Below are 22,092 nucleotides of genomic sequence, written 5' to 3' on the forward strand. Positions count from 1 at the left end.
GTTTCTATTGGACTTGGAAAGACATTTTATTTTTAAAATTAGTAAAGAATATAATTCATGATTTGAGTGGGAGCTTTTATTCATAAATGGTTGATTAGGTCCTTATTTTCTTAGGATTAACATACTTGATTAGAACTAACAAGGTCAGATAATTGGTAGATTCTTGAGCCTTAATTAGTTGTTGCAAATATTATGTGATGCATATTTTCTACTAACTTGCTAAGTTGGTTATTCATTGATAAAATGAATGGGTGAATGGTATATTGTAAAATATATTGTTTTGCAGTATGCGGAAAGTGGCTAGTATGGCCCACATAGGAAAGAAAATATGGTATGCGTACCATTAATTTTGAATGTAAAATATGGTCTAATGTACCATGATTTTATTTAAATATGGTATGCGTATCATCAATTTGTTGTAATTATTTTAATTATTGCAAATCCTATTTAATGAAAATGACGTCTCCCATGGTGAATTCAAGAATGGGGTTTTCAATCCATTTTCAAGACAAAATTTGAAATTGAAGCTTCAAGATGAAGTCGGGCCATACTATATCGCAATTAATCTTATACATGTTTAAGATATTTAATGCTTTAAATATGTCTTGATATTATGCATGAGATTGTGGCTTGATTATGTTGCATGATTAAGGATTTTAGTTCACTTAAAATCTAACCAGGATAGTAAAAGCCTTAAGTTCCGAACTTTAAAATTGAGTTAAAATGTGTCATTCAAAGTAACATTTACTTCTCACCTTACTTACAACTTTAAAGGGGTAAGGTACACATTAGTTGGGAATACAAGTTGATTTTGGTTGAACTCAACGATATAAGTAAGGAGTGCTTTTATGTCGTGGCAAATGGGATAGGTTTTCCTAATAATTTCTTAGAGATACCTATCAACCAAGAGTACTTTCTAGACTATTAGAAACATATTTGCTTACCTAAAATATTTTAGACTAAAGACAAGCCATAGCATGCTTAGTTCTTTAATTATTTCAAGGATCTTGGATTCATTTTATGCACACCTGACGGAACACATAAAACTTGAAATAAAGTGCTTAATAATTTGAATTATGCATGTTTGCTAGAATTTAAATCTATTAAGAGCATGAATGAATGGTTATTTAGTTGTTTATTCTTTTCAATTGTAGTTTTAATTATGAAAAACAACAACGGGATTAGGTTTTTAATTGTTTATTCTCTTGCATGATTATTAAACTTTTATTATGTTTGTATTTTGTGATTATGTATCAGAAAGTATGTTTAGACAATTTTGGACATTATCATTCATCACAAAATACAAACATAATAAAAGGATGCATGATTATTAAGTGGACATTGCTCTTATTTCTCGAACATGCTTACATTGATTATTAAACTTTTATTATGTTTGTATTTTGTGATGAACTGTGATTTGAAGAGAGCTTCGAGCGCTGAGAATCTTGTGATGACACCGGCCGATAGCTCGGAGAACCATGAGAGAGCCATATATCCCTTTGAGAGTGGCAGGGAAGAACCTACACCATGCTGCCTCATCTCCCGTTTGAACAGTCATTCGAGCCTTGTAGGCATCCATGTGATCCTTTGGGTCAGAGGTCCCGTCATATGGGTCGATGGAAGGCACCTTGACTTTGTCCGGGATTGGTGCTTCAATGATCTGTTTGCTAAAAGGACTTAGGAAACTGAGGTTGCCAAGCTGCACCATCGTCTCGAGGGGGGGTTGGTTCCCATCTCACATTCCAAGGAGGTTCCCTCTCTATTCGAGTGTGTCCATCCCCCCTTCTCCTAGATAAGATTGAGTTCTCTTATTGATCCTGTTCCCGAGAGGATCCCTGTCGAGATCGTGGAGGACCTACTGGGGTGAGGGAGTGTTGAGGTCGGCTAAGGGACCTTCTCGAACTTTCATGTTGAGAGGTAACAGAGACCCTCCCGGTTTCCTCATATCTCTCATCTCCCCTTCGAGAGTTGAAGATTTCCCAGGCGTCGAGCTCGCCTCTCCTGAGTCGTCGGACAATCACATTTCGAGCATCGTCTCGGCCACGCCTTTAGGGTGGCGGGGGGAGACTTCTCGATGTCTGGTGTCTTCTTGTGTGTCGAGGAGGACCCATTGGTGGTTCATGTTCTCTTTCGGGCCGAGGAGGGCCTCTCGTAGAGAGTGTGCTTATGAGGGGTTGGGGACGTGATCTTGTCTCCCGTTGGGCTAGGGGATCCATATGCGACCGAGGGTGCCCTCTAGGTTGAGATGGGCCTTCATTACCTTCCCGGAGGTTCAACACAGCGGCCCTGAGGCTACGCTCCAAGGTGTCGTTGAAATGCTCAGCCAATCTCCTTAGGTATTCTTGTGTGACGGGTGGAGGTCCCTCGACTTCTCCATGAGGTTGCGGGTCGCTGGCATGGATCGACTCGAGCATGTGTTCATGTCGAGAAGACAACACTGGACCTCGACGTAGCTCGTCGTCAACATGTCTGGATGCCGAGGACCTTCCTTGAGAGGGTGATTGGGTAGGTGAGGGATGTCGAAAAGGTGACGGTCGTCGAGCACGTCGGGTATTCACCATAGCTTTTTGTTTAGCGTTCCCCACAGACGGCGCCAAACTGTTTCTATATTTTGTGGATTAGCTTAATCGATGACGTGTTTGACTGTTATCTCCTTTTAGTCGACCACCTGTATTACTGTTAGGCGGTCCCTGGATATGTCAGAGGGATCTTCGTACAATACTTAAATTGGATAACTGATTGTTAAGTGAGAAGGACTAGAGAGAGAGATAGAGAGAATAAATGATTTGCCTTTTTAGGTAATGATCAAATAACCCTTTAAATGATTACAGCATAATATTTATATGACTAGACTTTAGCCCGTGCGATGCACGGTTTCTATTAAATTGTTACGTTAAATAAAACTCCTACATATATCAACTACTATATTTTATATATTAGATTAAATTGATATTTTTATTTTGGATTGAATTTTTTTTTAGATTTATTTTTTAATTATTATAGTATTTAATTTTGGATGAAATTGTATATAAGAAATATTAATAATTATTTAATAAAAATATTTACGTGGCACCTAATTATTTATCTATGTGGCATTCGACTTTTTAATTCAAAATAATTTTGAAGTCTTATTTTTCATTGGCTAAAATCATTAGATTTCCTACGTGGCGCTCTAATATTGGATTAATGTTTGATTTTGGATTGAATTTTATTTTAGATTAGTGTTTGATTTTGGATGAATTTTATTTTAGATTTATTTTTTTAATTATTAGAGCGTTTGATTTTGGATGAATTTTATTTTAGATTTATTTTTTTAATTATTAGAGCGTTTGATTTTGGATGGAATTGTATATATTAGTAATTAATTAATTAATTTAAATATCTACGTGGCACCTAATTAATTATCTACGTGGCACTCGATTTTTTTAATTCAAAAATAAATTAAAAATCTTATTTTTCATTGGCCGAAACCATTAGTAATCCTAGGTGGCGCTCTAATAGTTCGGCAAATATGCCTCCTTTATATGTGTATATTAGATTAAACTAGATTACGGGGGTAATTCTATAATTACGTCTACTTCTAATGAATAGATGTCCTCCTTGATTCCAATGACTCAAGGAAATTTTCGTCTTTTCGCATCGAGTTGGGCTGACCATGTATATGGGCCCAAACAGTATCGGAGCAAGGTTAGTATTAAAACAAAAAATAAAAAATAAATAAAAAAACAACAACATGGCAGACGATGATGTTACACCACCGCCTCAACCACCAAAAAGAATCAAACCCGATTCACCTTTTTTTCTCGGACCACAAGACAGACCGGGTGATTTAGTATCCCTACCCGACTTCATAATTACGATGATTGGGCTATGGATGTACAAACTGCTCTTGAAGCAACAAGAAGCAAATTTGAGTTTTTGAACGGTACTATCAACGTACCTACACCACCATGTACTCAGTCAGAGTGGACGGCTATCAATGAATGCTCGTTTCATAGATCACAAACACCATCGGCCCCGAGGTAAAATCTAATCTCTCAAAATTAAGCGTTTGTGGGATCATCTTAAGAAACGATTTGCACAAACTAATGGCCCTAGAATACAACAATTGAAATCATCTATTGCTAAGTGTGAACAAACCAAACATATGTCTGTTTCTACGTATTATGGCAAGTTACACACTTTATGGGAAGAACTGGACAATCATGAGCCTATTATTTCTTGTTCTTGTTGTTCTGCTTGTACTGCCGGAAGTACACATGAGACTCGCCGTTAACAATCAAAACTACATGAGTTCTTGATGGGACTATATTCAGAATTTTATGCTCCCTTGCGTACCAATATTCTGTCAATGACCCCTTTGCCCTCTCTTGATCGAGCCTATCAACTAGTAGTACAAGATGAAAGAGTCAGACTTGCCAAAGCTATCCCGGAGGACAAGCCGACTGACGTCGTGGGTTTCACATTCCGGGCTGCAGCGGGACCTAGCCGAGGCCGTGGCCGAGGTGACAGGGGGTTGGTGTGTAGCCATTGTAAGAAACCCGGACACGAAGCATCGGGTTGTTGGTCTCTATTTGCGTGTTCGCATTGCAAGAAACATGGGCACGACATGGCCAATTGCTATGAGCTTGTGGGTTATCCAGAAGGTGGGCAGTCGGAGAACACTGGCCAGGGAACGAAGACCGCCGCCGGAGGCCGTGGTCGTGGAGGAGTGCGGGCCAATGCTACTGTTGGAGCTAGTAAATGTCGTACTAGGAAACCAACTATATTCCTAAATAATATTCTAAGTATTATTTCCTTAAAAATAAAACAAGTTTGTTAAATTAATATAACAAGGGTGGGAGGATAAAAGTAGCTTAACATTGATCAATACACTCGTAACACTGGATATTCGTCATTTACTTTCTGTAATGCAAGTTTCAGTACAATATCTATCGTACAGGACAGCAAGCATGGTAAATTAAAATCTAATCTGTTTCAGTATTTTCAAGTCCATGAATTCTATGGAGACTGGCAGACAAAACAACTTGACTGTCACTTGACTTTTCTGCTGAGAGTAATTTATTGGCTTCTAAAATTGATTTCTGAACATCTTCAAGCTCTTGTTGCAATTTTTCTGATGGAAGGCCTCTTTGGTATTGCTGTCCAGACAATAGTTGGGATGCTCTCTTTACCGCAACTGCTCTTTCGCTTTCAAATATTGCTAATTTTATTGACAACACGTGCATATCTTCTTCAAGTATCATAAGCTCTTCTTCCCTGAAATAATCTTCAAAGATACACTGCTGGTATTCAACTATCTTGTCATCAATCTCGGGCTTCCCATTCTCTTTCATCTCCATAAGAATATCCTTTTCATTACTGACATTTCCAAGGGCAAGTTCCATTTCCTGCACCAATTTTGCAGACTCTTGCATCTCCAAATTTTTAATCCGTATTTGATTATCAAGTTTTTGGGCTTTCCTGTTCAAATCCTCAACTTGCTTCTTGATGACACCAAGATTCTCCTGGGATTGCTTGATCTCTTTATGCAGTTTTGTTTTCTCTTCTTCAGATTTGAGCAATTCAGTTGCCTTGCTGCAGATCAGAGCTGGAGCTTCAGTTCTCTCAATGTTATCAATGGCAAGGAGAACCCTTTGAGTTTCTTGTCTTTTATTTTCTTCCTCAAGTTTGGATTTTAGGCACCACAGGTTGTTCCTTATTTCCACTTCAGTTTCTTTGATCTCTCTTCTTTTCGCGTTGATTTCATCACTCTGACCCTGAAGACAGGCTAGATCTGCCTTATGTTGGTCCAAGGATGACATTGAGGCATTCACCCTTGCCTTTGCTCTATCTTCTCGCTGTTCAAAGTAAGCAATAGATGAAGTGATATTTGATAGAGAAACTTTAAGTGCTGCAAGCTTTTGAAACACAAGGGCACTTCTTTCTGATCCGAGAGGTTTAAGGGACTCAATCTTCTGTTGCTCAAACTGCATGATATCCTTTACCGCTTCAATCTCCCTAGAGACTGCATCCACTAGAAGTATTGTTTTCTCAATTGTCCCAAACTCACTGACAGTGTGGGTAGAACATGAAAGCCTTTCACGGGCTTTTTCCAGCTCCTTCCTCACGAGAACAAGTTCCTCTTCCGTCACTGTCTCAGAATGAGTTCTGACATCCTTAGTAACAACTATTCTATCTATATCATCCTGAGAATCACCAGGACATTGGAAGGAATTACCCTCGCTTCTAAACTCAAAAGCGCTCTTTTCCTCAACCACCATACTTGTAATGCACACAAGAGGATTTTCCAAGCTCTCATATTGATCCTGAACACTTGCTTCAAAAGGGTTCTTCTTAATGGTTGAACTTGGTTTACCAAGGAATTCATCGGACTCCAAGCCCATCTGAACTTTGTCTGTAAGTGGAGTTGGTGGGCACTGGCCAGAGGTATTCTGCTTGTTCCATTTGGACGGATCACCTTCTTCTAAGACTACTGTTTCAGCAGATAAAATTTGCTGGTCTAACTCCATGCTGGTGCTACTCTCAGAATAACATTCTCCTCCAACCTCAGCAATCTTTTCCGGGCACTCGAAATCTCCTCTCTCTGCACTATTGTTGTTCACGGCAGATAAAAGCATTCTTTTAAACTCATCTCTCTCTTGCATTGCTTTCTCATACAAACTCATCAGTTTCTCATTTTCATCATGCATTTCCGCAAGTTTAGGACTAGCACCAGATCCAGTATCTTGGTCTTCATTGGCATCACATTGATCATCTAAATTATTGGCTTTACTGGTCTCTGCAGCTGCCCTTTCATACAAATCTATCAACTTACTATTGTCCTCGAGAAGAACCTTGATCTTAGCTCTTAATTCATCATTCTCCTTTGCTAGTGTAATTGCCATTTCATGTGCTTCAGCTTCTCTTTGACTTGCTGCTCCAATGACATCAACCATAGCTTTGAGCTCCAGCTGGTCACTGTTGTTAATATCATTTGTCATAGTCAAAGGAGCGTCAATTTGCAGTTTCTCGCTTTCTTCTTTTGTATCTTTGGCAGATCTAATTTCCTCCAACTCTGCCTCCAGATCCTTGATGTGTCTGCAAGAAACGAAACTCTGGTCAGCCTGTCTGATCGGGGTCACAAGATTATAAAACAGAACTGAATTCTGTAAAATGCATTCATCAGAATTCTAGAACGTACGACATTTTCCACACTTGCAAATACCAGAAGGAAATATAATTTCTTGGGCTTAGTTCATTCCTCGTTAAGTTTCTTTAAGTCAATGATTATTGGGTATCAAACTATCAATGAATTAGAATCTTCTGGTAAGTAATATTACAAAGACCAAAGTAGTTTATGAGGACAACCACCTTTCCGTTTTCTCTTTCGCCTCCACATAAGACTCAAGTTTCTTCCGGAGAGAATCTATTTCTGCCTGGTTTTGAATGGCCTGTGGAAATATTGACGACCATCAGTTAACGAAGAAGCACAAAACTTTAAGAACACAGAAGTCAAAGAAAATCTGCATCAAACGACAGTTAAAGTTTATCGAAAAGGAGTTTCAGTGACCTGCATTCGAAGAAATTCATTCTCTTCTTTGATTATCGATTGCCAGGATGAAGCAGATTCCTGAATCAACAGATCCACAAGAGAGATGAAATTCAAAAATAAATATAGTTAAAAATTTAGAATTATCAACCGTACATACATTGTTAATCTCTTTTACATTTGTTTATGATAATATCCAAAATTCTACTATTATAGGTTAATATGCCATAGCTATACTCGGTATGGACGAAATCAAAATGGCTCTAAAAACCTCTTCGCTTCCTTTCCATGAAGTAGAAGATGGTCGCAGTGTTTAAAAAAGCGCGCTTAAGCCCTGAAGCTCGACGCTCTAGGGAAAAATGCTTAATTAGGTCTGAGCGAAGCTCTTGTGATTAAGCTCGCCGAAGCGCGCGAAGCGCAAAAGGCCCGCTTTTGGCGCTTCATTGAAATTCTTTTATTTTTTTTATTACTTTACGTTGAAAGCTTTTTTATATGTTGTTATTGTGCTTTGGACCACTCCATATTAATCCTTAACAGTATAAAGTAGACCAAGAGTCCAAAAGAAAAGGAAAAAGAAGAAAAGAAGAAGACAGCAGTCACAGCAGCCAACTCTAGCTTCTGGATAAACACTATGTTATACTCGCTCCGTATTTATTTAAGGACACACTTGCCTTTTCCGGCCGTATTTATTTAAGAGATACACTTGCCATTTTTAGTAACTTATCAACCCCACCATCTAATTAAATAATACATCTAATTTACCTATCCCACCTCCCACCCACCAAAATGACATGGTCCCCACTTGTTTAATTATTAAAATATCTATCCAACCCCACTTGCTTTATTATTTTATTTCATTCAATTATTCTTCTTAATACCCGTGCCCGGTCAAGTGTATCTCTTAAATAAATACGGAGGGAGTATGCTTTATTTTTGTTAAAGTAAAGAGTAATATATTTTTGGGAGCAAACCTGATGGTTATATATTTTTGTGGTTATTTTAGTAAGATATATATGCATAAGAGTAAAAAACCTTTAATTCTTAAAAAGTGCGCTTCACTTCGATGGAGCGCGCGCCTTGCGCTTGCGCTTTGCGCTTAAGCTCTAGGACTCATATCGCTTTAGTGCGCTTTGCGCTTTTTTATACACTGGATGGTCGTCCCGTTATCTCTTTTGGGTCAATTGGAAACAACCTCTCTGCAATTGCAGGTAAGGTTGCGTACACTCGACCCCCCCTTACCCCGCTTCTTGCGGGAGCCTCTTTGAAGCATGGGGTAATGATAATGATAATGATGAGCTATACTCAGAATAATGTCATTGCAGAAAACTACTGTTAAGAAACTGAACACTGTAAATGATGGACACAGAATTAAAAATGCTGAGAAGCAAAATAATGCTACAGCGCTATGAAGCCTATGATTACAGCTTTACAAGATACTCTTAAGTCTTAACATTTCAAAGGTTAGTTTGCTGAAGCATTTTTTCTAGGATGTTGGGTTAAATATTACTACCAAAAGGGACGAATGCTCAAGGATTTTACCACTCCAATTTGATATTGAATGTCTTTATACAAAAAAACTCAATATTTGCTCCCTAATTATATGCAGAAATATCCAGGTATAATAACATTCTTATCGTTTATCAATCTCTTTCAAATTATCACTATGCACATAACTCCAATATTGGACATGAGATGAATCAAGGCACAAACCGGTATTAATTACAGGTTGCCTACTGGAACAGATCACATGAGTATGACATCCTACCTTGTTAAAGTTGAGCTGGTCCAGATCTGTCAGCAAGCAAGGACTCTTTTTCTGTATAACATGAACACAGTTTGTAAGTGACGAGGAAGTACGCTGAACATAACAACAAAAATGTTAATGTAAGTCATTCAGGCACCTGAGCATTTGATGGTTCTGATTCATGCATAAGCTTCCAGTCAAGTGCTTCAAGTAACTGCACATTGTTTAGAAAACTGTGGTCAAGCCTGCTGGCCATTTACAAGCTGCTGAGTGCATAAATGAAAGTGATCAATTAGAAACCTTGTACTGCAATGTGTTTATCTGTTCGTTCATTCGCTCTCTTTCACCTTCCTCGCAGAAAGACTGTAATCTGTCAATGCAAACATACATATTAGCAGAAATACATACAGTGATTTCCTGGAACATACAAACAGGATTGCAATTATCATTGTTGGAAGTTGGAAATACTGGAGTACTAAAGAAGCTGGAAACCCACGTGGATCTCTTTTATGACTTAATACTCTTCATAGGCCACCACTTAAATTACATTACAAAGTTTAGTATCTTCTCAATTCATTATAGCTGTCTGGTGAGTCGGTGACTAAAACAAAAATGGACACAATATGCATAGTTTCAGAGAAGTAGCGATAAATTTGTAGCACTTGACGACATCACAAGTACATGGTGGCAGGATGTACATACCTTCTAATTTCTTCTTTCAAACGCAGATTTTCCATAGCAAATCTTGCCACCTCCTGATTCTTGTTAACTTGAGCACGCAAGACCTCTATCTCTTTCAAGTGTTCCTCTTTTTCCTTCAACAAGTGGGTCTCTGCAGAGATCTTTCCGGAGGCAACAGCTTCTAACCTCTTTATACCTGCTTCTCTGAATCCAAGCCTCATTTTCAGGCCTTGTATTTCATCTTGCCTTTGTTTTGCCTAATCAGCATAAAAGATCAAGCAAAACTCACCCATTAAGTACCATCATGACAACCAGCAAGTTACATCAAACTTTTGTGAAAACAAAAGAAATTTCATATCACAAGATTATGCCGGATATTTAAAGCACTTGGATGTAGTAGTGGCTAATCAAGAAAAAAAAGTTGCTACAAAATTGCAAATGGGAGCTTAGAGAGACGGAGAGACGGAGGATCCAACCACTTGATTGTCAGGCAGCAGACATAACGGATAGCATGCTAGCACGGTATACTCAATTAACAGTGTTTATTTTCCACAAACATAAAAGTCCGCAATGGAACTCATTTGTACTTAGATCTTAGGATATCAGAGGGATATATCAAATGTCTCACTATATGGTCCTTTACTTTTTGATTAATGTGCCTGTTGGGTTAAGGGGGTATAGGGATTAGCTTCTGTGTAATTCTAAGGATAGGCCCTCCCCCTCCCTGCTCCAGCAACGGCCTTGTTAGAAAAATCTGAATAATGACATGGCATGGTAGTATACAACACCCCCAAGAGGGACTGGCAAGATGGATTTTTGAACAGCTTCTTTCATAACATACCAGCTGCATAGCTGCCTGATTTTCAGCAGTAAGTGCTTGCAATGCCATGTCTTTGTCCTTTTCTCTCCTAAATGCCCCAACAAGAGCAACCTCGACTTCTTTTTTCTGAAGAAAAATGGAACTTGTTAAGAGAAAACTTGTAGCAAATATGTGTAGTTGTGTACAACATGTTCAATCAACAAAAACACAAACCTGGGACGGCCTTTTATTAGAGGCCAGGGGACTCAATGTACTATTAAGCCCTTCCCACTTAAAAGCTCCAGGGGATCCTAGCAAACCCAATGTCATGGCATCACTATCCTGATTTCCAGCTCCTCCGTCGTGTAAACTACGCAGATGAGACACTTCTTTCTGCACCATTAAAATCAGATGAGTACGGAACTACGGACAAGCGCACTCAACTTACAGGGCCATTCTTTAAACAGTACACAAATTTATTTGTTTTTTCTCTTATGTGTAATCGCACAGTACTACTCCAACAACAGCCTGACAGTATTATTACGAATTAAGATACTTATTAATAAAAAAAATAGCAATGGAACAAATCCAAGTGAAAATTTTTTGTTGATAGGACATTGCACTACTTATATGATCTCTGTCCATTTTTCTCATAAAGTCTTTTTTCCTTTTCTGTAAAACTCTTTGTCATTGTAAATTTTGGACTAAGGCTATGTTGTTGTTGTACAACTCTGTGCCATATAGTAGATATAAACAAAATACCTTCAGTTGCTGAATTTGCATTCTCATTGCAAGGACATCCCCAGAAGCATCTTCATTGACAATGGCCTGAAAGGTTGAACAAACACATGTAAATATGCAATTACTGAACATGAAGATTATGCAAAGGAGAACCAAATTTCTTCACAACATACATTGTTCTTTAAAAATTTTGCACGCTGAGCGAACTTTAGGGTGCTTAGAGTCTCCACTGAGCAGCTGGAAAAAGTCAAAAAGTTATATAAAAGAAAGCAGTATAAAGTATAGAAAAATCAACCACTCTATATGAAGGCGGCTGAAATACCATAGAGATTGAACAAAAATAAGTGGATGATTTGGAACACCAAAGTACACAAAGGATTTGTAATAGAGATTAATGTAAGTTATCTGAAGAGATCTTTTTACATAAACGATATACTAATTGAGGCTTAATTTGGTAGAAATGATCAAGTAGTACTCCCGCAAATTCCGATCCAGAGTATGCTCCTATCCACCAACTAAAAGCAACACTCCTGATAAATACACTTCCTTAACTCGTTTCTCTCTCTTTCAAAAGTTTGAAACTCGGGTAAAAGGAAACAGGAAATAGCTAAAATACTAGATAACGCACTAGCATGTATAGGACTTAAAACTGAACCCTTTATCGGGTTGAGATTCCTGATACATTAGAAGAAAAGATCACAGAAGTAGGAGTGGGATGCCAGAATCACTAACCAAATGGACGGACTAATATTAGCAATTATAGTGGTTTTTGCATTCCCTCCAAGTGAATCCTGGAAATAAAAATCCAAAGTGTAACTCAAGTCAGACTAGCAAGTAGAATTCCTTGGGAGCTTAAGAGACAAAAATTGTGACAGCAAATACCTGAAGCAAAAAAGTTAATTTCGAATCTCGATATGGCACATGATGAGATTTTCCATTGGATATGCCCACGAGGTTCATTATCACAAGTCTGAAACATTTTTAAAATAAAGGACAAAAATGGATGAAATTCTTTACAGTGACCTAATGCTATGAAACATCAAACATGTAATTGAAAGAAGGAAAAACAAACCCTAATGTTGACAGCGACTTATTGATGTTTGTGGCTTCTTTAAGACGGTCGCCTTCTGCACCAGAACTCTTTTGCCTGTAATGATAATTCCTTATTTGGCTAAGACTTGAAAAGATAGAAGTACAATATGAAAGCTGGAACAATAAAGGCACTCTTTCTATTTTCTTTCTCTTCGTTCTTATGTACTTAGATAGATTCGTTCTTTAAGTCTAGCACTAGCAGCAATTAGCAACTAATGATTTTACCTTTCGGAGCCAGCTAAATCTACAAGATTTAGTCTAGCGAAACGATGATGTGTTACACCTTGGGATTCCCACTGCAATATTCACCACCAGTATTAACAAATTCAGTTGTGCAAGTGTACAAATTTGCATCATAAAAGAGCTGTTTTTAGAAAATAGACCCTAGAAACTTAAAAGGAAAAAACTTACAGTACTCTCAATAACACAGGTAAATACACTGTGGGAACGACTACTTGCACGGTTCATGTTGGTGGAAGCCACCTTTCTATTTGCAGCACCCTGACAACCATCAGCATTCCTACATTAGGCACTTCTATGTTGAACTCATGAAAAACAATTTAGCATTGGAAACATCTACTAAGAATCTAAGATATGGGTCACCTCATGGACCGTAAAATTTGATTCCACTACAATAATCTTTACGCTGCACTAGTTCATTATGAAGTTCTGAAGATGGCAAGTCTAACATACATGAAATACAAGTAATAGTTTTAATATTTAAATACAATGAGTGTCATCACAAATGGCCAGCAGAATTATCACAAATTTTACTACTTGTCGTTTAGCATTGTAACTCATCCTAGAGGCTCCTAGTAAAAACGCAAACCTTGTCACAAAATTTAAGTACTGGATGTTTATTATTGCTTCTCATCCAAGAGGCTCCTAGTCCAGAGGCAAACACTAAGAGGGTAACAAATATTCAAAAGTTTAGATCAGTTCCTTAAATAACTAAGCTCTCTTGCCAAAACCTGACAACAAGTTTTAGTCTCTAAAGTGCTCAGTTGCGTACTTGCGTAGTCTAGTTCATCCAAGAGCGGAAGTTATGGAGCTTTGCAAACAAGTGAAGAACTAAAGATAATCTCTCATCACGCAACTTAGTTATGCATGCATAAACTAATCAGGTCTTTTGCTAGTATGAGTTTAGTTTGGTGGATCGTTACCTGAAGAAGTTGCTGCATAACTTCTCGAGCACTTGTAACCTCTAACTCAGTTAGATTTTCAACATGAATGCCTTTCTTCAAATCTTCTCTAATCTGAAAAACGGAAAGGAGCATATCTCTAATCTATGAAAAGCATCTACTGGACTATAAAACACGATGATCTATACACTGAGAATTATCAACCTGGAGACTATATACACTGACAAGCTCAACAAAGAGAAATAAATTATGACCTCAGAGCTACAATTCTCGTTATGGCTCTAGAATGAGCATTTATTCATGATCAGTACCTGTAAGTTGACAGAGGATGGGTTTAAAAGATCAAGGATCAGTTCATTGTAGATCTCCAAGAATGAGCATTTACAAGTGAACCGGAACTTTTCTTCTCTTCGAGCCTCTTTTTCCTGTGATATTACAATATTATTGCTCATGAGTTAATCACATTTGACTGACAACAAATAAAGAAACAATATAAAGAGTGATCTGGCTTCTTTAGCTACTACAAGGCCTGATCTATCTAAAGAGTGACGACAGCATGCACATCTCTGTACACTAAACCTAAGTGCGAGCAAACATTAAACAGACTAAGTTTGAGCCCAATGATAAACACTTGATTTTAATTTGTTGTAAGCTCTCGATCATTTGGATCAGATACATTGAATTTTTACAATATCTGACTCTAAAGTAAGTTCCTTATAGTTTCAGTCACCGCGAGTCAAACTTCAGTTTGATCTATTACGAAAGGGATGATACGTACGGAGTAATAACTAGTAAAAGTCCAATTTACTCGCAACCCTTTGTTCAGAAGAGAATACCTTTTGTATCCTGGAAAACAGGTGCTCAAACACTCTAGGCGTCATGCCACAATCAACACTACTTCGTCGAGTGCCACCTTCAATATCTCCCAACATTGTGTGTGTTTTCCCACTTCCAGTCTGTTAAAAGGACAAGAAAGTTAAAGAACCTTTAAGGAAAAAGACCCAGAACAGCACATAAACCATAACCTCAGTAAGTGAATAGAAACTCAAATCCAGAATATGGAACCACATAAGAGTACAACTATTTTTTACAAACAAAAGTCTTCAAATTGATCATCAAATACTCTTTTCAAACTCCCAAAGTGATAACTTTATGAAATGCGATTTAACTGGTCATCCAAGGTATTATAAAGCTAGAGCACTTACATGCATGAATAATACAGGATAGTATAAAAAGAAAACGAGTACACTAGGCGTAGTCAGACATAATTGCTTACTTGACCATAAGCAAACATGCAGCTATTGTACCCTGCCACACAGTTTTCAACCATAGGCACTCCAGCAACTTTAAAAAGGTTTTCCTGCTCAATCAGATGAATCGAATTCATCAGTAACATAAAATATTAGATGATAAAGTGAAAGTGATTAAAGTATACATTGTGAAAGAGGAACAAGACCTGTGTAACATTTTCATCTGCAACAACGTCAAAGGTGAAACGTGATTCAGGATGACCAGTCCACGTAATGCTCTGCGAACTTTCTTGCCTAACACACTTGTTGGAGCCTTGCAGTGATATCTCAGATGTGTTGAGAGGGCGAAGTCTAATAATAACCTAGTTGTTGAAGTTGTAACACCCACAATAAAATGTTATCCAATTTTAGAAGAGACGACACACTAGGCATGAATATATACTTCAATTTCTCTATTTTTATCCAAGTAATATTTCGAAACGAAGCAAGGTTTAATCATTACAACACTACAACCAGATATTTAGCATAGGAAAGCAGAAGAAAATCAAGAATTCAGATATCTTTTGTTCATACAAATAAATAAAATAATGAAGTTCCCCAACAAAATACCAAAACAATCAAGAAAGTTCAATTTGGGACTGAAGGCAACTGCTTGAGCGAGCTGATATTCAAGTACAACGTTAGCTAGACTGGAAGTGATCCTAAAGGGATTAAAACTTTTGTTCTAGTGAACAAAGTGACCACATATTTGTCTAAATGATGTTCTTCTAAAAATAACAAATCACCATTACGAAACACCACTTGATGAATAAAAAAAATCTCAACATTATTAAGTTTCAAAAGGATTATAGGCTACCCTTTGAACAAGAACATACCTCAACCGCCTCCTTTTTATTTCCTATTTATCTTATCAATCCGTTTCCGTTAAATGTGAAATAGGTCTGGGCAAGCTTATAACGAGGGGAGAGTTCGGTCCAGCCCAACAGAGGTTCCACACTAAAAGCAATTAGCAATAGCGGGAGCAACTCCTCACAGTCTACACTTGATTGAAGAATTCAATCCTCTTATAGTTTATCAACTCACTTAATCACAAACTCCAGAATCTAAACCCTAAGTCATAATAGCACATGCTTCAACTAACGATCATGCAAAACAGCAAAAGTTCACAGTTCACCAGAATCTAAAAAATTGTCTATTCAAAATCATGCTTGAGGAAGAATTTGTTGACAAAAATCGCGACCGAGCTCGATATGATCAGTGATAAAGCATCAACCATTAACAATAAACTAAATTACATTATCAACCTCATTTAATTCCACTTTTACTGAGCTCACTTAGCATCATAACTTCAAACCCTAATTTAATCATAACTAATCACATTCTTCCAAACATTCAACAAATCTGCAAATTCAAAAACCCTAGATTCTTTTAAAGAAACAAAAAAATCACACTTAAATTCCAATTAAAATCGGAAACAAAAAATACAAACCTGAACATTGTGGTCTTTCCAAAAAGAAGGATCCTCGGGCAAATCAAAGCTTCGAACTGCTAACGCATTATTAGCAGAATCGCGAAATTCTTCTCTGTCGTTGAAATTTCGAACAGTTGAGGACTGCAACAAGTTGTCGCGGGACATTGACTTAGCCATGCTCGGAGTTGCCCGAGCTGAATCGGGTGGGTCATGGAACCCGACCCGAGTCTTCACTGAACTCGGTGTCTTGGAGAAGAATGGCAGTTTGAACATCTCTGTAACGCTAACTTACTTACTTCAGTGTTATTACTTTGAAGAAGAAGAAGAAGAAATGAGAAATTAGGGTTTGTGAGTGAGGGAGGAGAGAGAATGGAAGGAATTGAAGGAAGCAAAAATGGCAGACAAATGTGAAAGGAAAAGGAAATGGAGGATCTGAATCTAACGGTCAGTTTTGTGATTTTTTCATTTTGAAAATTGGAGTTGGAAATTTTTGAATTGGGAGAGAGGATGGTTATGGTCTTATGGAGCCATTTTAAAAGGTAGAGAATGACACTAATGTCCTCAGTCTATTTTTGACATGTTGAGTGCCTCAATTCAATGAGTCAATGGGTACAAAAGTCAAAAGAATGAAAGATCTTGCATGCAAGCGGTTCAATAATAAATCGTGATACGTGAATAGTTTTATAAGGGTTGTTATAAATTGGTAGCCATTGAAATCTTTTGATCAAGATCGTAAATATTTATTATAGTATCAGTACTGTTGATTTAATTGAAAAAAAGTCTTTTGCAAAAGTAAAGGACCCAGGACCATTTGCATGGAAAATTTTCATAATTTCTTAGAAACTATCTACAATGGATTATCATGCTTCATTTCATGGTTGTCCACCATGATTATCAATTCTCAATATATTTTTTTACTTTATCAACATTCATCGCCTCATAAGTTATGACATATAATCATCAAATCATTAATTTGTAATTTATCACAAAATTATGATACTCCCTTCGTCCCTTAATACTCGCACCGCTTTTCTTTTCGGGTCGTCCCTTAATACTTGCACCGCTTCTATAAATGAAAATTTATATCAATATTATATTATTTCTCACACTTACTTACTAACCCCACTTTACACCCCTATTCCCTACAAAAAATCATTTAAAAATCCACACCCCCCACTCAACACTCTCCAACTCTTACTCATTTCCCACTAACTATATTAAAAAAATACCCCACTATCAACTAACACTCATTAAATTAATAAGTCAATTTAAATGTCTTAAACTCCGCACCGGTTTGACCGGTGCGAGTATTAAGGGACGGAGGGAGTAGCTTTTAAATTTTTTGGGTGAAAAACATATTATGATGATTTGGGTGCAAGAAAGATGACAATATCTGAATTTTAATACTTCATATTTCATTATTCTAGTTTGGTATTATCGGTTTGATTGTTGTGTTTTGTGGAGTATATGGATTTGAATATTTAATAATTGTTTTTTTTGTCCCTGGTGACAATTTTTTTAACAAAAAATCAATTTTCTTTGGTCAATTAAATGAATGGATAAGATTACTCCTTGAAATTGAAGGGTTAAGATTGATTATAAATTATAGTGGCTACCATTCTTTAGAGTTATTCCATTTATTTGACCTAAACTTTTGTTCAACTTATTTGACCTGAACTTATCTAAACTTATATGAACTTAGTGGAACTTATTAATAACAATAATACTAATAATAAATAATAATAATAATAATAATATTCGTTTTGGGGATGGTACTATTCGTTTTACTCTCTACGGTATTCAAAAACCTCAAGCTCCTGCTTCCGAGCTCTCTACTTCTGATGCGCCTCGAGAACAATATTTTTCTTTTGATGTTGCTCTTCTGGACACTATATGGTCTAAGCGGTTGCGTTCTGTGAAATCCATCCCTCCCAAATGTCGTTTGGGTTTTTCGCGAGTTTTGAAAGGGGCGCTTGATAAGGTGATTTGCAGACCAGATGACATCGCTTGTTGGGTTCAGTTGCTCGTGTTACCTCTTTGTGTCCTCAAGACTTTTTCTCCACGAAGTAATCGTGAGTGTTCCTCCGGTGTTAGGCGGCGGCAACAGGAGGAGTGTATCACCTCTGCTATTCGTTCTTGGGGTGTGCCTGGCGGTTCTGAGCAACTTGTCATAGACACATTGGCTAGCGTGTCTCCCTCTCTATTGGATGTTGACGATGACCATGATTTGGCGGAGCGTAATATTAAGCAATGCAAGAGAAAGATTTCTGACGGTCACTACACTGCTGCCGTTAGGGTTCTTTCTTCATCAGGTCTTGCCCCTTACGATGATGCTACTCTTGCAGATTTACAAGCAAAGCACCCTTCCGTTCCGGTCCCTACCTTACCGGATATCCCTGTTGATCATCACCGTTCTGCTTCCTCCGCTGTTGTTTTGGAGCAGATTATGGGCTTTCCGCGTGGTACTTTGTGCGGTAGAGATGGCTTGCGTGCTCAGCACCTTTTGGATTGCTTGGGTGGTGCTGCTGTAGCTGTTTCTGATGAGTTGGTGGATGCTATCACTCAGGTAGTTAATCTCTTTCTTGCTGGAAAGTGTCCCGCTGAGCTTGGAGGATACATTGCTAGTGCTCCTCTTACGCCATTGGTTAAGCCTGGTGGGGGTGTTCGGCCTATTGCTGTGGGTACTATTTGGAGGCGCCTTGTTTCTAAGGTCGGGGCTGCTTTGATTGGTCCGCGTTTAGGAAACTACTTTGGAGGTCTGCAGTTTGGAGTTGGGGTTCCAGCAGGTGGTGAGGCCATTCTCCATGCTGTCAATCGGTTGGTTGAGGCTCGTGGGGCCGATGTTGGCCTATCTATGTTATTGGTGGATTTTCAGAATGCTTTCAATTTAGTTGATCGATCGGCTTTGTTGCGTGAGGTTCGGCTCCATTGTCCTGCTCTTTCGCGTTGGGTTGAATTCTGCTACTCTTCTCCAGCGCGGCTGTATTATGGGGAGCATATCTTGTGGTCTTGTCAGGGTGTGCAGCAAGGGGATCCTCTTGGCCCTTTGCTTTTTTCTCTGGTTCTACATCCATTGGTGTGTCGAATCAGAGACTCATTTGATCTATCTCTTCAGGCTTGGTACTTGGACGATGGCACTATCGTTGGTGACACTTTGGTGGTTGGACAGGTCTTGGAGTTGATTTTGGAGGAGGGTCCTCGTTTAGGTCTCCATGTTAATGTTGAGAAGACGGAGGTTTTCTGGCCTTCGGAGGACCCTCGCAGTCGTCTAGAGGGTGTCTTTCCTGCGGATATTGCTCGTCCTACGCTTGGTGTTAAGTTGCTTGGTGGCCCAGTCAGTACGGATTCCTCTTTTTGTAAGGAGTTGGTTTCGCAGCGTGTGTCGAAGACTGTTGTGTTGATGGATGCTGTAGCCAAGCTTAATGATCCCCAGTGTGAGTTATTGCTACTTCGTGCGTGTACTGGAGTTTCTAAACTCTACTTTGCTATGCGCACTTGTCCGCCTCATCTGTTCGAAGCGGCCCAATTATCTTTTGATGTGGCTCTGCGGGCTTCTTTAGAGCGCATCGTGACTGCTTCGGGACCTGGGTTCGGTGACTGGCAATGGCGCCTTGCCACCTTGCCTTATTCTTATGGAGGATTGGGTGTTTATTCAGCTGGTGATGTTCGGCATTATGCTTTTCTTGCATCCCGTTTGCAGTCTTCTGGTTTGCAGGATTCGCTTCTTCGGCTTTCAGGTGTTGATGGTCCGGGACCGACCTTTGATGATGCCCTTGGTCTATTCAATAGGACCGTGGAGACCGACCTTATGCGTAGCCCTAGTGAGATCGCTGCCCCCACACTCATGAAGAAACTGGCAGACATATATTTCACGAAGGTTACTGCTGATGCGGAATCCGCCTATTCCTTATCTTCGCGTCTTGTTGCCCTATGGAAATCACAGCAGGGGGATCAGTCCTCGGCTTGGTTGCGGGCAGTCCCCATCTCGGGGTTAGGCCAGACTATGAACGGTAAGACTTATCGTTCGGTTCTTTGCTATCGGTTGGGTATTCCGTTGTTCTCTGATTCGACGCCGTGTTCTGCTTGCTCCCGGGTTTTCGACGGGGACATTTATGGGGATCATGCCGTGTCTTGTGCTGGGATTGTGGGTATCAAACATCGTCATAATGTTGTTCGTGATACCCTTTTGGATATTTGCTATCGGTCAGGGATTTCTGCTCGCAAGGAGGTTGATGTTGGGCTGACCAGTGAGAGTGATGGAGCTCTTCGTCCTGGAGATATATTGCTTTACTCATGGGATGGCGGTCTTGATGTGTGTGTTGACTTGACTGGGTCTTCCCCTATGACGCAATCTGGGTTGTCAGGCTTCATTCCTGGTCGGGTTGTGGCGGTTGTAGCGCAGCGGAAGCAGGATAAGTATGCGGCGTGTTGTAGGGCTTTGGGTTACGGTTTCTTACCTTTTTCCTTCTCTTCTTTTGGGGAATTAGAGAAAGGGGCTGTTTCTTTGCTGAAGCGGGTCCAGACGTACTCTAAGGCTCAGGACATTGGGGCGCGGGCAGCTGCCAACATTTTCAGCAGGATCGGGTTCGCCATAGCTAGAGGAGTGGGGGCCCAGATTGTATCTCGGCTCCCCTCCAACTTCTTGTAGTTCCCTTGATCTTTGTAGCTTGTTAAGCTTGTAACGTTTTGGTGTTTTCCTTATAATAATAATAATAATAATAATAATAATAATAATAATAATAATAATAAATTTTGAAAAAAGGGCCGATTATGGGCGATATTATGGGCGACTAGGGCAAGCAAGGTTTCCGGCATCGCTGTTGCTTTTTGGGCCGGCGACGGTACTTACGGCGGGTCCAGGTGCGGTGGTTTCAGGTCGGCTAGGGAAGGCAAGGTTGTGCGGTGGTTTCTGCACAATTCCAGCGGTGGTTAGAGGTGGATCGACGGCAGTTGCAAATAAACGACGGCAGTTTTGGGCAGTTTTCACGGCAGTTTAGGTTCGGTATCCAGGCCATTTATCGTCGGGGTCAGTTCCGAGAAGGTTACCGGCGAATTGGGGTTTCAGTGATCAGTTTTCACGGCAGTTTCCACGGCAGTTTTCACGGCAGTGATCATTGATCAGTTTTGTTCAGTTTCCAGGCCATTTCGTGGGTTCAGTTTCGAGAAGGTCTCCGGCGACTTGGGAGTTCGTGTTTCAGGCAGTTAGTGAACAGTTTTATTACCAGCAGTTGCAAGCGATATTGGTGTTTCTGGTGTTGGTGTTGGTCGTTGCTGGTTCGTTCGCGGGCTGGAGTTTTCGTAGTTATTGGCGTCGTTGCTGGTTGTTGGGGTTGGCGTCGTTGCTACTTGTAGGTGTGTGGTTGCAGGTTCGTGGGAGCATCATATCCCACGGTGCTGTTGTGGTTTTCATTTTGTTGTGGTTGCTTTGTCTTGCTCCTATTTTGTCCTCTTGTTGTGGTTATTTTTGGCTGCTGCTTTTCCTGGCTATTTTGACTTAGTGATTGGTTGTGCTCGGGCTACTCTAATGCCTTCTACTGTGGTGTTTCATTGCCCATTTGTGGGTCTTAATGGGTGTCAAGATGGCGGGGGAAATGGGCTTACTAGGAGCTCTTTGATCACTCATCTTCGTGATCGTCATTGT

General features: G+C 39.3%; 1 protein-coding gene across 1 annotated transcript; it reads right to left on the minus strand.

The window, feature by feature from the left end:
- Window positions 1-4,862: 4,862 nt before the first annotated feature.
- Window positions 4,863-16,968, minus strand: LOC110803357 (kinesin-like protein KIN-12E). The gene is made up of 22 exons (XM_022008868.2): window positions 16,470-16,968; window positions 15,187-15,342; window positions 15,007-15,090; window positions 14,567-14,686; window positions 14,042-14,155; window positions 13,752-13,844; window positions 13,000-13,089; window positions 12,814-12,884; window positions 12,569-12,643; window positions 12,379-12,466; window positions 12,229-12,287; window positions 11,670-11,733; window positions 11,518-11,583; window positions 10,990-11,148; window positions 10,798-10,902; window positions 9,978-10,213; window positions 9,576-9,645; window positions 9,433-9,489; window positions 9,297-9,347; window positions 7,553-7,612; window positions 7,354-7,433; window positions 4,863-7,080 (listed from the first exon to the last, which is right to left on the minus strand). Exons 1-22 carry the CDS (start codon window positions 16,722-16,724, stop codon window positions 4,968-4,970), a joined length of 4,266 nt encoding a protein of 1,421 aa, XP_021864560.2. The 5' UTR covers window positions 16,725-16,968; the 3' UTR covers window positions 4,863-4,967.
- Between the last annotated feature and the right edge of the window lie 5,124 nt (window positions 16,969-22,092).

The sequence above is a fragment of the Spinacia oleracea genome, chromosome 5, assembly GCF_020520425.1.
Source record: "Spinacia oleracea cultivar Varoflay chromosome 5, BTI_SOV_V1, whole genome shotgun sequence".
NCBI lineage: Eukaryota > Viridiplantae > Streptophyta > Magnoliopsida > Caryophyllales > Amaranthaceae > Spinacia > Spinacia oleracea.

Coding starts and splice junctions, on each gene's coding strand:
- LOC110803357 (XM_022008868.2), bottom strand. CDS start 16,724: ATGTTCAAACTGCCATTCTTCTCCAAGACACCGAGTTCAGTGAAGACT. Junction 13,090..13,751: donor TTATGCAGCAACTTCTTCAG/GTAACGATCCAC, acceptor GATGGTTGTCAG/GGTGCTGCAAATAGAAAGGT. Junction 7,613..9,296: donor ACCAGCTCAACTTTAACAAG/GTAGGATGTCAT, acceptor CTGTTGATTCAG/GAATCTGCTTCATCCTGGCA.